General features: G+C 50.6%; 5 protein-coding genes across 5 annotated transcripts; 2 read left to right on the top strand and 3 right to left on the bottom strand.

Moving 5' to 3' along the window:
• Window positions 1–1,509: 1,509 nt before the first annotated feature.
• On the bottom strand, window positions 1,510–4,757 carry CTRU02_212025 (karyopherin; the record flags this gene model as incomplete). Its single annotated transcript, XM_036725146.2, has 6 exons — window positions 1,510–2,549; window positions 2,605–3,888; window positions 3,948–4,038; window positions 4,139–4,420; window positions 4,476–4,565; window positions 4,629–4,757. 6 exons carry the CDS (start codon window positions 4,755–4,757, stop codon window positions 1,510–1,512), a joined length of 2,916 nt encoding a protein of 971 aa, XP_036583311.2.
• A 919-nt stretch (window positions 4,758–5,676) lies between these two features.
• On the top strand, window positions 5,677–6,100 carry CTRU02_212026 (small nuclear ribonucleoprotein e; the record flags this gene model as incomplete). Its single annotated transcript, XM_070205765.1, has 3 exons — window positions 5,677–5,753; window positions 5,811–5,877; window positions 5,939–6,100. The coding sequence occupies 3 exons, from the start codon at window positions 5,677–5,679 to the stop codon at window positions 6,098–6,100; spliced, it is 306 nt and encodes a 101-aa protein (XP_070060578.1).
• A 149-nt stretch (window positions 6,101–6,249) lies between these two features.
• CTRU02_212027 (5-formyltetrahydrofolate cyclo-ligase) lies at window positions 6,250–7,047 on the bottom strand (the record flags this gene model as incomplete). The annotated part of the gene is made up of 2 exons (XM_036725145.1): window positions 6,250–6,896; window positions 6,954–7,047. 2 exons carry the CDS (start codon window positions 7,045–7,047, stop codon window positions 6,250–6,252), a joined length of 741 nt encoding a protein of 246 aa, XP_036583309.1.
• Window positions 7,048–9,977: 2,930 nt separating this feature from the next.
• On the top strand, window positions 9,978–12,221 carry CTRU02_212029 (fatty acid activator; the record flags this gene model as incomplete). Its single annotated transcript, XM_036725143.2, has 3 exons — window positions 9,978–10,851; window positions 10,915–12,050; window positions 12,129–12,221. The coding sequence occupies 3 exons, from the start codon at window positions 9,978–9,980 to the stop codon at window positions 12,219–12,221; spliced, it is 2,103 nt and encodes a 700-aa protein (XP_036583308.2).
• Window positions 12,222–12,878: 657 nt separating this feature from the next.
• On the bottom strand, window positions 12,879–13,838 carry CTRU02_212028 (neuronal calcium sensor 1; the record flags this gene model as incomplete). Its single annotated transcript, XM_036725142.1, has 4 exons — window positions 12,879–13,058; window positions 13,151–13,446; window positions 13,564–13,649; window positions 13,828–13,838. The coding sequence occupies 4 exons, from the start codon at window positions 13,836–13,838 to the stop codon at window positions 12,879–12,881; spliced, it is 573 nt and encodes a 190-aa protein (XP_036583307.1).
• Window positions 13,839–14,412: the final 574 nt, after the last annotated feature.

Here is a 14,412-nt window from a genome sequence, read left to right on the forward strand (position 1 = left end):
AATGGGAATGAGAGGAGTGGTGTATAATTGACACGCAGCGAGGTATGAAGCCTTATACAGAGAGCGATAAGATTATCCTTCCTCTTCTCTTTAATATCGCCTTCTTTCGTAAGCACCGAGAAAAGTTGAAATGCTCTCGCTCAGAGATACCGCAACTGCACCGTGCAAAGTGGAGCAGGGTCGCAGAAGCCACGGAATCATGTGATTGGCTAAGCTCAGTCATTTGCAAAGAGCAGACGGCTATACATCGATAAGTGTCAGAAGCTCGTCACGTCAGACATGGCCCTAATATCACCCTAAATGAATCTCTACGTTGCAATAGGCACGTATGTCGTTTACACTTCACTACTTTTCGTTCTGTTTTTACGACGACGGCACGCTGCTTTTAAATAGGAGCTTTCCCTAAGCGGATCAGTCCCCAATGATAAACTTCGTCACTCGGGTATGCTTACGAGTAGTCGTCATCTCTGCGGTAGAGAACAAACTGTACCTGGCATTCATAGCACTACTAGATACTTTAGAATACACACAAATGACATGCCCACAGTCTGCAACTCCACTTCTCGTGCCCTCCTGCTTGCGTGAACCTTTCAACCAGGGTTGATAAGAGACATTTGGGTGAGGCCAAGGAAATGTTGGTTTATGAGTTACGGTATTGTTTAATTTCCTGGAGACAGAACAACTCAGTGCCTGCCGATAGAGATGATGTCCACAGGATCCTGTTAGAGAAGAAGTCAGGTAAGACGGCTGCTCCACAAGAGTAATTTGTCGCCTGATAAAACAAGATGTAAAGATACAATAACGAAAACTTTCGTGCTCTCTCCGCACTATATGTTTAGTCAAGAACATCCTTCGTCACAATACGTCAGACAACGTAAAAACCAGCATGCAGTGAATAGGTATATCGTGGGTAGTAACTTAGTGCATGGCTAGGAGTTACGGGAAATGACCGTCTGCGATCGCGCATGTTTTGATACCTCTACATACCTACCTTACACAGACCTAGCCGTGCGATGACCTGTTAGCTAGCAAGAGGCCACAACGTGCCAAAATCTGGGTAGTCAGTCACTCTGCCGGGTGCATGATTCGGTTGCTTCGGTTGGTTTGACTAATTTTTCTTGATTTATCAGCTTTGTCACTCGGCCCAAGACCTGCGTTGTACCCAGGCACAACATGTCATAATCACGACCAGATCTTTCCTGCCATCAAGCTCCATTCCCCGCGCTAGTCTCATTACATTCCGCTAGCCCATCCTCCCACGATCGTCCTAGTCCGCCGTAAAATGAGGCATGGTTCCAAAATCTTAAAACCGTCCTCAGTAGGACATCAAATACCTCGTGGGGTCTGGCGGAATTGAAACACTGGATTTGTCCTTCCGCTCGCCCCGGCTTCTCCTGCCTGATTTCCTGCCAGAGAAAGACACATGTGGAGCATCGGGCTATCGCCTTTGATAAATGCCACCCCGGCTTAACAATGTGCTCTTTTCATTCCTTCCAAATGGATTGGCCTTTAGCCTGTGAAGTGGAAGCGGGCTGCCTCTAGCTGCCCCAGCCCATCTCTAGGGGCTACATATCGCCGACGATATGTGTTTGTAAAATCTTGGAGGAGTGCTCTCACTTGTCTGATAGCGCTTGGGTCATTGCCACTCAGACGCTCCTTGATCTTGACCATGAGTCGGTTTGCCTCAACTGGTGTGATGGTGCCCTGCGGCAACAGATGAATAGTGTGGTCAACCCATGTTGTCGTCTGAGCTGGGAACAGCTCAAACATTGCCAGCAAGACGCCACTACCATCTGCGAAGCAATCCCGGGGGAAAGTGATCATCATCCCAGCCATGACTTGCTTCACCAACTTTTCGCCATGGGTGTTGAGCAATTTGCTTACCACTTCGCGAATCTGAGCAGCTACATCAGGTGGGAGAACATCAGATGTAGCTGGGTTATCACCGCCGTATGTGAGGAGATCGCGAAGGAAATGAAGAGTTGCTGAGAGCGGATCGCGTTGTTCCAAGGTCAAAGCATAGACCGCAGCTTCAAAGATGGGCCCCAGAAGCTCCGAAGGAATCAGTTTGTGTGGGTAATAAAGGAGTGCGTCGATCAGCAGTCGGAAGAAATCCTCGATGACGTCCGGCAGTTCGCTGGGTTGAAGATCGCTCATTACTCTCAAAAACGTTGTCGTCTGGGCCTCGAAGAAGGCGTATATGCTCTGGGTGATATCTTGATTCACGTGTTCCCGATCTTCAGAGAATTCCCTGAGAATAGCTGCGGTAACCCAGAGAAAAGCGCCTTGGCGGGAGGCGGAGAACCCGCTGGCCAACTTATTAGCCATCTCTGGCAACAGTGGTGTCATAGCCGTCCTGTAGGAAATAATCATGTTGCGCCAGCAGCGACAAATTCTCTCGCAGATCGGAACAAAACCCAGGAAGTTATCTAAAATTGTCGCAAGCACCGGGAACACTTCTTGCCAGTACTTGACAGCGGGGTTGTCTTCTCCAGGTCCGACATAGGGTACTACAATCTGGACGAAAGTGGTGATGAGTTGGAGATGATCTTAACGCTATGTTAGTCATAGTTTCCCATGTTGTTTCTATGTTATTCGACTTACCTGCGAGTGCCAATTTGCCCTTGTCGTCAGTTGCAAGGTTGGCTTTGTTCATCAAGCGTTGAACAAGAGGGTCGCAGTAGAGCTTGAGAAGCTTGTAAATCTCAGCCGGTGGTTGCACAGCTACGACGCTGGCAACTCCTTCAGTGATTTCTTCTTGACTCATGTCGGGAAGCTTGTCAAGGATTTGGTCGTAGAAAGTCTGCATCTGAAGCACTTGGCCGCTCAGGAGCTGTTTACAGTCGGTGCAAAAGTACTTGATTGCCATCGCCGCAGCCCTAACAACCTCTTTTGAGTCAGTCTGAAAAGATGTTACGATGTAGTTGAATTGTGGCTCAAGGTATTCAGGGTGAGCTGAAGTCCACTCCGTGTATCGACCGAGAACCATGATAGTAGCGAATCGAAGCTTCTCATGACTGGGAATCTGGACGAGTAAAGGCATTAGCTGAGGCAGAACAATGCTTTCATCCTTGTCCACCATCTGCCCCATTGCACGCATGGCAAAAAGGGGCGCTTCCAGCTCTTGCCAATGGGGCACGGAGGTTGCTGTAGCCTGACCGGCATACTTCTGCATCCAAAGTTTGATAGCCTCGAGAACCTTGGTGAGGCAATCAGTCACTCCCATCACCTCGCACGAGTCCTTCAGCGTGTCGCCCATCTGGTGTCGGAATTCACGGAACTTTTCTTCTTGCTCCCGATCACCGTCAAACAAATCAGTTTCGTTGGCTGACTCCGACTGAGGATATTCCAGATGCTTGAGAAGGATATCTACAAGCTTGGAATAGACATCCGCCAGCTCCAGTCTAGCCTGAATATACCGTTCCAGCACCAGATATTGCTTGAGCTCGTACCAGAACTGGAAAGTGTGCTCAATGACATCACGGTCCTTGTCCCTGGCAGCACACTCCAAAACTGCATCAACAAGCGATCGAAAGTGCCCAGGCTCGCGGGCAATAGCCACGACCCACGCCTCAGCAGCCAGGGCAAATATTTTGGTCAGGGCCTTGTAAACTTCCGTATCCTCATCATTGACAACTGCTTCAATCCTGGGTCGCAGCGCATTGACGCGGGGAAGAAGGATTTGGATGGTATCGAGGTTATCGTCGACATCCCGAGTTTCTCTAAAGATAGTACACAAGCACTCTGCTGCTTCTTGGAATGCTTGCTCATTGCCCACAGCGTTGAAGATGACGTCGAGTAGCGGAGAATTGACGATTGTGTTGACAGGAACCTCGCGGAGCCATGAGGTAATGCACTCCATCAGCTGGGGGTTTTGGGCAGCAGAGGCTGTGAATATTTAGTCAGCGTCACCTCCTAAGCAAGCGTCTCAACGAGTCTATACTAACCGGATGACTGGGAGTAGTTGATGAGCAGCTGAACGACCTGGTCCGTGTTGTCACCCAGTAATTCCCTGGTCCGCTGGGAAAGCTCTTCTTCCTATCATTGCCAATTAGACTCTGATCCTTGTTGATATCGGCCCAGCAAAACCACGTCGCAAGAAGTAAGAGGCCGGTCGATGTTTCCGTGACCCACGTACAGTTAAGGTGATTTTGCGGCCTTCGGTCACCTCCTCGGGCAGCACGCGTAGAAAATCGAGAATGGCTGCATGACTCTCGACGCTGTCACCAAGAGATGAAACCACTGTGGGAAGAACGTCCTTCCATTCTTTCACTTGCACTGCCAATGTCGCCAGACACACACAGAGCTGTACTCTTATGGGTTTAGGACCAGGAGCGAAGTGTTTCAGAAGGAGAAGGATTTGATCCCGTAATGCAGGCAGTTCTGTTTCCGATACTTGCGTCGTGAGGTCATATGTGATCTGGGGACAACGTGGTCAGCTTATCATTTTCAAATGTGCCGCTCTGGCATTATACCTTTCCGCGCAAAGTAATGGCCGCGAAGAGCTTGGCTTCGGGCTCTGCGTCGGACTGGAGAATACCAATGATGGTGCCCCATGCATCTTTCTGGGATATATGTTAGCAGGAGAATAGGCCATGGGAAGCCGTCGAAAGAGTGCGGAATCTGACAGATTTCTGGAACCGCTCCAAATATGCATGAGCCTTCTTCTTCGTCTCTTGTTCGCCACCACGCATGGTGACCATAGCCGATAGCACATCACTGGGCGCGAAGGCCTCCTGGATTCCGTTTGTCGCCATACTTCGGAGGGTAAACAGAGTCGCAAGAGTTAATCGGTCGCTATGTCAGGTGGGGATCGAATGCTTGGTCCAGCAAAATTCGCAGCAAGGCTGCATGTACCGTTGCACGGAAAGGACCGCAGGTACTGGGAAAGGAAAGACGTTGCGGAATTCAGATGGCAAGAGTGTCCCGTTATTCCTGTAAGACGTAAGGAGCGTTGAGCCTGTGAGATGGCTGTTGGGAGGCTATCAATCGATGCGGCGTCATCCAAGATTAACAGATAGAGGGGAGTGGTGGAGGGAGGTCGCAAAAGGAAAATAAAACGTCAGTCAGGCTGGCAGGACAGCAGCGGATCAGAAGCACAAGGAATCCGCCCGACCTAACTAAAGCCGGCTAAGACACTATTAAGGTAGGTCCTGTGTTGAAGGCAAGCGGTAATTCACCTAAGGCGGAAAGTACGCTGGGGCCCTATTGTTCCAGTAACTTTGTCCCCGTAGCTTGCCTCAAGCAAGTCATCTAAGTACCTGAGTAGGCCACCAAGTCGCGTGGCGGGGTAAGTACCTCAGGCAGCGTATGGCGGATTTTTGCTAGAGAAAGACTCCTGAATAACGAAGGGGCCCCTGTCACTCCCCGTCAGGACCCATTCAATTGAGAATTCGCCTCGTACCATCGGATCAGCTTAGGACCAGTAATGTCTGTGGGTGGAACATTATTTCGCCAGCTCCGGCCCAATCGACGAATCTAGGAACATAGCACCCAGTCTAGGCACAGTCGCGCAGCCTCATCGCGTTCCAAGTGAAAGTACCTGGACGACAAAGTGCCCCACGACGATACGATTAATTCCAACGGACGCGACCGACAAGCAACATCTATTGCGAACCGAGCTTTCAGACTGCAAAAGAATACGCTTTCTGTAATATACAGTCTAAATTTCCGAGAATGTCTGGACGTGGTGGAGGCGGCGGTGGTCGCAGAGTATTGCTTCCGCCCATTAATTTCATCTTCAAGCTCCTACAGTAAATATTTGCAAAGCAACAGCTTCGACCTGCAACCATGCGCTAACTTCTCTACAGACAACACACAACTGTGCAAATCTGGCTATATGAACAGCTATCGATCCGAATTGAGGGAAAGATCAGGGTACGTCAAGTCATTTGGGGTCGTCTTGCCTTGATCGCTGTGCTGACATGTTCTGTTACAGGGTTTTGATGAATTTATGAATCTCGTTATTGACGACGCAGTCGAGGTGAAGCAAGTTACGAAGACGAATCCAGAGGAATCTCGGCGATCGCTGGGTGAGCTATCCATGCGCAACGATCAAGCCTTGGAAGGTGCTAATAGCATACAGGTCAAATATTGTTGAAGGGCGATAACGTCTCGTTGATCCAGAGTTTATCGGGTTAAGGATCAATGGTGCTGAGAAGATGTTACTGCAATGGCAGGGCTTGCCTTTGGATGATACACAAAAGTTATACCACAGATTTGTCACCTTGAGGACTGGGCGACGGGTTGCTAATGGTTACGGGAGTTGTCTGCGGGTGTCTTAACCTCCCCATTGCCTAAGACTAGGCCATCGAGGGGTTGGTCGTGCTGGGCTACAGGAACTGCGCTATCTGAAGGTTGGGAGAGAAATTGCTCCGAGAGACCCAAGCCATAGAGCAATACAGGGTGTGTCGCTGCCAATGACTTGTTGTACTTTGTTGCGTACCGTCGAATAAACAGATCGTAAAACCCCTTCCCATGACCAAGTCTCCGTATTGCACCCGACTGTTCGTCGATGTCAAAGGCAACTCCCGGCAGTAGCATGAGGTCTAAGAAGCAGGTTTCTGGTGACTCAGAGCCAGGCTCGCCGAGAACGCGATCTCGTTGACCGACAGTAACTGGGTCAATGCTAGGAATTCCCCATTTATCCGGCTGCAACGACTCGTAGTCTCCAAGGTCGCGCAAGCGGACCATGTCCATGACCCGGGGCGGTGTCTCTCCGGGAGGGAATGGAGACTTGTGCAGATACGGGACGTAGACCTGCTTCCCCGTTGAAAGAGCGTGGCGTACGATGTCGTCTGTCTGAATCTCACCCGAAGGCATTGAGAGAAAGATGCTGAGTTTTTGTGCCTCTACATATGGTTTGAACGCCTTAAGCGTCTCGAGGACAGCTCGGCCTAGGGGTTGTATTCAGAGCTTGCGTTTCCAGAACAAGGAGACTGAAGACTGCTTACTCTGGCTTTTGACAGATTCATGCGAAATGCTGGTGAGTTTTTCTCTCATAACGGACCGGAGCTGCTTCTTAGCAGCCACGAGAGGGGAAGCCATAACAATTCGTTGTTTTGCCCAGCTTAATTGATAATTAACTGAAGTTAGGTGACTAGATGCCAGTATGGTTCGGCAGATGCGATGTGAGTGATGTCGTATATAAGCGGGGTCTTTGTCGACATAACGCACGAACGTATATACCATTATAAGCATAATATTCTAATAGCAAAACCATTATCGCATTCCTTGCAATCAGGCATATTTCCAATAATTCAACTTGGGAACAAGCCAACGCCATGAGCCCTAGACAAGGAACATAGCTAAATCCAAGTGACGACTCACGAGAAATCCACAAAGGGGATGGTATTACTCCTTCTAGCCTGTGCCATCCGATAGAAAGCTTGTTACAGACACCGGGGTTTCCTGCGGCATCTGGTGTCATGCCAAAGGAAAAGACATTAGACTTTACCTTGTCCGCTTCGCAGCTCTAGGCAGCACCAGCAGGGGACGCTTTCATCGTAAAGCAATGCAGCTCCAAGGCTTGGGCCTTGGAAACGAACAATGATGTTGAGCGCAGAGTATCGATAATTCAAGCAGTCAGCATTGGAAGCAAAAAGTTGCTTAGCTAGGATACTGTTATCTTTCAAGAGCGAACAACTTTCAAGAAGTTGCCAAGGTGGCCTTCACATGTCTTTACAAGGTAATATTGCTCAATACATAACAAACACATCCCGTCAGCCAAGCAAGACAGCCTGAGACTTCGATTCCACGCCTTCATCCTCAGCCAGTGAGACGGCCTTTTGACTACGTCGGTACTAAGGTCTCAGAGTCGACTGAGTGATGTGGGGGATAAGGTAACCAGGGGGCTGAGACAGCGTAAGGCTCACCACGTTGAGAATTGATTCGAGATCTTCTCACGGCAGGCATCTCATATCCAACTGCTCCCATAATACTTAGTATCGATGCTGTTCTACGCCAGCCAGCTTGAATTCAGGTCTGACAGCCGTATTTTCCATCCTCGATTACTAATACAAACCAAGTTCATGTAGGTGTGGCTGTGGGCTGTGTGGGCTACTGGTTAGACCACGCGACGCACGGTAGCGCTCACAGTGCCTTACTTTTTTATTTGATAAGGAAGGATGTGATGTGGTGGGCTGTTGGTCACTTCAGTGCCCCAAATAGAGTTCTCACCTCCACGCAAGCTCAAAGGAACGAACAGGCACGTCTGGCTGACCATGCTGCTGCGGCCTGTCGAAGCTCCTTCTAATGTTTCATTGGTGGTTGAGTCCGAATGAGGAAGCGTTGCCAACGGATGAATGGACCAGATTGAGAAGGGGACCAGCACATACTAGTCCACGCCAATGTCAGCTCACCTAGGCGAATCAACCCCAGAGTCTTTGGGGAATAAGAGGGAAAAAAGGGGGGGATGGAGAGGCACATGACAAAAACCAAAAGTGTATTCCATTCATTCAACGGCACAATGGGGCACGGCATGGCTGACCAGGCTTGGATAGCAGCAGCGATGGTATCAGAACGAATGCAGATAATTACAGACGGGATGGATGCAGGATGTCGGGGGAGGGGCTGAGAGCTGGCGGCCAGTGAGAACAAACAGAGTAAACGCGCCAACCAATTTGCCAAGGCGCGGCATTCCACTACCCATCTACGTGACTCTCTTGACGTCTTCATCGGGTTTGGCTTCGTTCTTGGTGGTCCGGGGCGAAGGTTGGTTCAAATTTCCTGGAGCTGCACGAGTGAGGGATGGAGGGCATATTGTCATCGGGTGCGGAACGCATATGGAGGCATGAGGAAAACGGAGAGGTATTTGGAGAAATGAGGGCGAGGTATCTGTGTACTAACGCGCGAATGATATGCTCAACAATTGTCCTACATGTGTACCTTAACTGTCAAATATGAAAACCTTGAGCGATTCGATTGAGGCAGGCACACAGAGGTAGATGAACTTTGTGAAGATGGAAGAATGAAGGGGCCTTCACCCATCTTTTACACGCCAATGAGGCATACATACTAATACTAGTATACAGGTCAGGGTGCCACCCCCTTCCTCACCCTTGGCCTTCCCTCTTCGGTCAGTTTCATTTGGCGTTACGGGCTTGTGTCGCTGGCTTGGGGGAGAAGTAACCATGGACAGACCGCAGTGCGTCAATCAACTAGCCTGCCAACCCGGGCCACCCGGTCTAAAGAGGCAGTCCACCAAAATCCAGTCGCTAAAGATCCCAGGTGAACTTGACCAGTATCCTACAGTACCCTGCATCCCCACTCTTTGCGTTCATGGCCCACTGTATACTGCGCCCTTATTCGCAGGCACCCAGCCAACCAACCAAGAATCAACCAGTCCCCATCACTGAGGTGCGTCGCTGCGCATCGTCTGTGCCTGTATCCGTAGGGCAGTTACGCTAAGAAACGCCCACAGTACGTACTTCCTTCCCTTGGAGCTGTGCATCGCCCTCCAGGTTGTCGACCTCCAAAGCAGTGATGTAGTACCATCTGTAGGACGATGCGCCTGCCTAGACCTTGAAGCTTGAGCCACAGACTGACTACCTTTTGTGGAGATCCACTCGCCCTTCAAGGGAAAGAGCCAAGAATTCCCCCCAAGCTCCTCGAGCCCGTCTCTGTTGGCCTTTCCCACGTCTTTACCTTTGCCTTTACCTTCGCCTCTGCGTTTACCCTTCTTGCCATCTGGTACCTGCTCTCATCCTCTCCCCAAGTTCAAATACCCTTGCGCCCCCTTCCCTTCTTGCTGCGCAACCTCTTCCCCCTCCCTCTCCACACGGTCTGCCTTCCCCTTTGCTTGGTTGCCAAACTGCGAAGTTGGAGGAATCTTGCTTGACATTGAAGAGAAACTCGGCATCACGCACTGCAATCTGTCTCTTTTGTCCTTCACGATTGCCTTCACCTGAGCTTCACTAAGCTTCTGTTGCGCATTTCAGCATCCACGGTAGTCGCATCCCCCCCGCCACATGCCAGTCATGGCTTCCACACCACCAAAGTCCAAGTACGATATCCTGCCCAGGATGCAGGTTAAGGGGCCCTTCTCGGTCCCTTCCCCTGGCGCGGAGGCCAAGGAGGGCGAGACTGTTCCCCGCCGACTGCCGCAAGCTGTTCCCGACTTGATCACCCTCCCCGGCGGTACCATCACCACCACCTACGAGCTCGTTAAATCGAGCGCCGAAAAATATGGCAATGCCAAGTGCCTGGGTTCGCGCAAGCTCATCACCACTCACCGCGAGACAAAGAAGGTCAAGAAAATGGTAGACGGCGAGGAGCGCGAGGTGGACAAGCAGTGGACGTATTTTGAGCTGAGCCCTTACGAGTATATCACCTACCACGAGTATGAGCGTCTCACTCTTCAAGTTGGTTCTGGTCTTCGCAAGCTGGGCATGGTCAAGGGCGATCGCGTACACATATATGCCGCGACGAGCGCGCACTGGCTTGCCATGTCACACGGTGCCGCATCCCAGTCCATGCCCGTCGTGACAGCGTACGACACATTAGGCGAGCAGGGTCTGAGATACTCGATGGTCGCCACCGCTGCCAAGGCCATTTTTCTTGACCCGCACCTCTTGCCTACTCTCGTGAACGTGCTTAATGATGCAAAGGACATTCGCTATGTCATCTGGAACAATCAAAACCAGGTCCAGCAGACTCATGTCGATCAGCTCAAGTCGGCGCACCCCGAAGTTACCATTCTGAGCTTTGAAGATTTGCGAAAGCTTGGAGAGGAGAACGCCGCTGACCCTGTGCCCCCTTCTCCCGATGACCTTTGCTGTATCATGTATACGTCAGGTTCAACCGGCACTCCTAAGGGTGTCCCTTTGAAGCACAAGAGCGTTGTCGCCGCTGGTAAGTGGCAGACCTCCTCCGGTTACCTTCTGCCTAATGTGCGACTAACTGACAATTCCCCAGTTGCCGGTGTTAGTGTCGTTGTGCAGCCGCACATCGGACCTGGAGACGGTCTCCTAACCTATCTTCCTCTCGCCCACATTCTCGAGTTTGTTTTTGAGAATGCTTGCCTCCACTGGGGCTCCACCATGGGTTACGGCAACCCCAAAACCTTGTCCGACAACTCTGTCCGAAACTGCGCCGGTGATATCAGGGAATTCAAGCCTTCTGTCATGGTTGGCGTTCCTGCGGTCTGGGAAACGGTGAAGAAGGGAATCATTGCCAAGGTCAATGCTGGCAGCCCACTTGTAAAGACCCTCTTCTGGAACGCATTGTCTATCAAGACGAACCTTATGAATGCTGGTCTTCCAGGTGCCGGCGTCCTTGATGCTGTGGTCTTTAAAAAACTCAAGGAAGCTACTGGCGGACGCTTGAAGTTGTGCATGAACGGAGGTGGTCCCATTGCCAAGGAAACCCAGCAGTTCATCTCAATGGCCATTGCACCTATGATTATTGGTTATGGCCTCACTGAGACCAGTGCTATGGGCTGTCTGATGAATCCCTTGGAGTGGAACATCAACAACATGGGAGCTATGCCTGCCTCAATTGAGGTTAAGCTAGTTGATTTTCCTGAGGCAGGGTACTTTGCCAATAACAAGCCTAACCCTCAGGGTGAAGTATGGATCCGAGGGCCCTCTGTAATGGATGAATACTGGGAAAATCCCAAGGAGACGAAAGAGGCCATTACCGAAGACGGTTGGTTCAAGACTGGCGACATCGGCGAGTTCGACAGCAACGGCCATCTTAAGCTCATCGACCGAAAGAAAAACTTGGTCAAGACTCTCAATGGCGAATACATTGCTCTCGAGAAGCTTGAATCTATTTATCGAGCCTCCGCAATTGTAGCGAACATTTGCGTTTATGCCGATGCGAACAAGGCGAAGCCCGTCGCCATTATCGTCCCCGCTGAACCCGCTCTAGTGAAGCTGGCGCAGAGCATCGGTGTAAAGGGCAGTACTCTAGAGGAGCTTGTTCATGACAAAAAGCTGCAAAGTGCCGTCACCAAAGAACTGCAAAACGCTGGTCGACAGGGTGGCCTCTCTGGTATTGAGATTATAGAGGGAGTCGTGCTGTCCGATGAGGAATGGACGCCTCAAAATGTAAGTTGTCCCAATGTTTCATCTCGAGATTGATGTGAAAAAAAAAAAAAAAACACGGCCATCGCTGACACTTTGCAGGACTTGGTCACGGCTGCTCAGAAGCTCCAGCGCAAGAAGATCCTGGAAAAGTATAAGAGCGAGGTCGCCAAGGCATACGGTTCGTCTGACTAAGTCAGTATCTGAAGAACGCTCTTTGTTCGATTTAGGTCATGTTCTTGGATCTTGTAATCATCCTAATTTTGCGGCACCGGGTGGGTTGGGGTACGGAACGCTTGATATCCAGGAGTACAGTGTGCGCGAATCAACTTTGTAACACATAACCGTTAGTGTGGAGGAGGGCTGCTGACTGAGCCCAAGGAGCCTTTAATTTAGTCCGTATAACATCATTCGCTTACACAAGCATGGAAGAGGCAACGTGAATAGCTATGCCCATAGTGGAATCACTCTGCTCTTGGTGCCGGGTGTGATGTAGTAATGGGAATCTGATCGTTGGGTAGCTCTTCGGCGCATCTGGCTCGGCCAGAAACATTTACCATGTTGTCCGAGGCTTCCGATCCCGACGGGAAAGCCGGGATTTCTCATTTGTTTCCTCTCCGGGTATCGCCCCTTCGTATTATGCAAACGCGATTTTGTGAGTCAATATAGAATTCACAACCCCCAGCAGAGGTAACCAACATACAGTGAGACCCATCGCGGCAAATCATTGTAATCCTATTCCTGCTTAGCCCTTGGGAAAAAAGAAAATCGCACGTTGATCACTGCGCACAGCTCGCCTGGCCAAAAAAAACAGCAATAAAAACATATCTGAGACTTGGCAGAAACCTCCATTTACACCAGGCCATCGTATAGAGAAAGGGCGGATACGATAGTCTCGTCGCGTTTACTTCCCTCCTTAAACTCCTCCATATCCAGGCTGCCATTCTCGTCTTTATCCATCATCCGGAAAATCTTCCGTACCCGCTTCTCGGGTGTGTCTTCGTCTTCAGGGAGCTTAACCATGGAGCCGACCTTTGCGCAAAAGGATACAATTGTTAGCAATGGCAAATTTGAAATAGTGCGCGCAAGAACCACGAGACACCGTCAGTCATCGGCCCACTCACCATCTTGTAGATTGCTTCAACAATCTTAAGCATTTCGTCGTAACTAATCTTTCCATCCCCATCAATGTCGTACAGTTGGAAGGCCCAATCGAGTTTGTCCTCCATTTTCCCGCGGCTCGTAACACTTAAGGCGCAAATGAATTCTTTAAAGTCGATGCTGCCGGATTTGTCGCTGTCAAAGACATTAAAGACATAATCTGCGAATGAACTTGGATCTCCAAAGGGGAAGAACTGTCTGTAGATCTTTTGGAATTCCTCTTTGGTGAGCATCCCTGATGGACAGTCTTTCAGAAAACCTGAGGCCTCGGTTAGGAAAGATTATTCGCAAGCGGAATGCGTTGTGAAAGATGAAGTGACTCGGTGTGCCTGAGAGAGGCGTGTGTGATAGACTTGAGATATATTGACTGACGTACCCTTGTACCACTGCTGCAATTCCTTCTTGTCGAAATGGGTCGACTTCTGCAGTTCAGCGAGCTGCTCTTGAGAGAGCTTGGACTGACTAAGGCAAAGTGGTTTTGTTAGCAAACGATTACAAAGTCCTAGAATTATAGCACAAGTGCTCATGTCATCTGAAAGTCGTGGCAGGTGGTCTTGCGGCGGAACTTCTTGTGCCAATGGTAGTGACGACAGAGACCAGGGCCAGGCGTGGCGGTTTTGGCGGGTGTTGGGCGACTTACGATTTGCCCATGGTGGTCTAGGAGACTCGAGGCGGGAAGGACGCTCGGAACACACGAGGTTCGGAGAAAATGCAAGTGATCGAGAGCGCGCGTGTGCGGATGCGATGCGTGGCAATGGCTTCCTCGCGACGACGGGGTAGGAATGGAAAGGCGTCGGCGATGGATTCGTCGTCGCTATCTCGAGGCGACAGCACTGTTGTTTTGCAGGACAGCAAGACACAGGTAAGCTGAACGAGACGAAAGTTGATCGGTGGTATGCTTGGTATAGAAGGCGACGACGAGAGCGGCGCGTAAGCTTCGACGACGGCGGCGACGGCGGCGAGGCTGGACACAGGCAGACAATCGTCGACAAGCGGGGGAGGGGGAAGAAATAAAGGGCCTAGGGTGCTTGGAGGGGAGGTGGCCAGGCCGGGCCCGACAATTGCTCGGGAAAGTTGGCGGAGGAATGGGGTACACCCTGTAGTGAGAGGACTTGGGAACGGGAGCGCTGTGACTTTTTCAGTAGCGGGCCAGTGTGTACCTGGACAGGGTGATTCTGAGTACGTACAATTGCAGTGGAGAAAACAAGAGAAGCAATGAGAAGGT

Source organism: Colletotrichum truncatum, assembly GCF_014235925.2.
Source record: "Colletotrichum truncatum strain CMES1059 chromosome Unknown Contig_0008, whole genome shotgun sequence".
In the NCBI taxonomy this organism is placed as follows: Eukaryota; Fungi; Ascomycota; class Sordariomycetes; order Glomerellales; family Glomerellaceae; genus Colletotrichum; species Colletotrichum truncatum.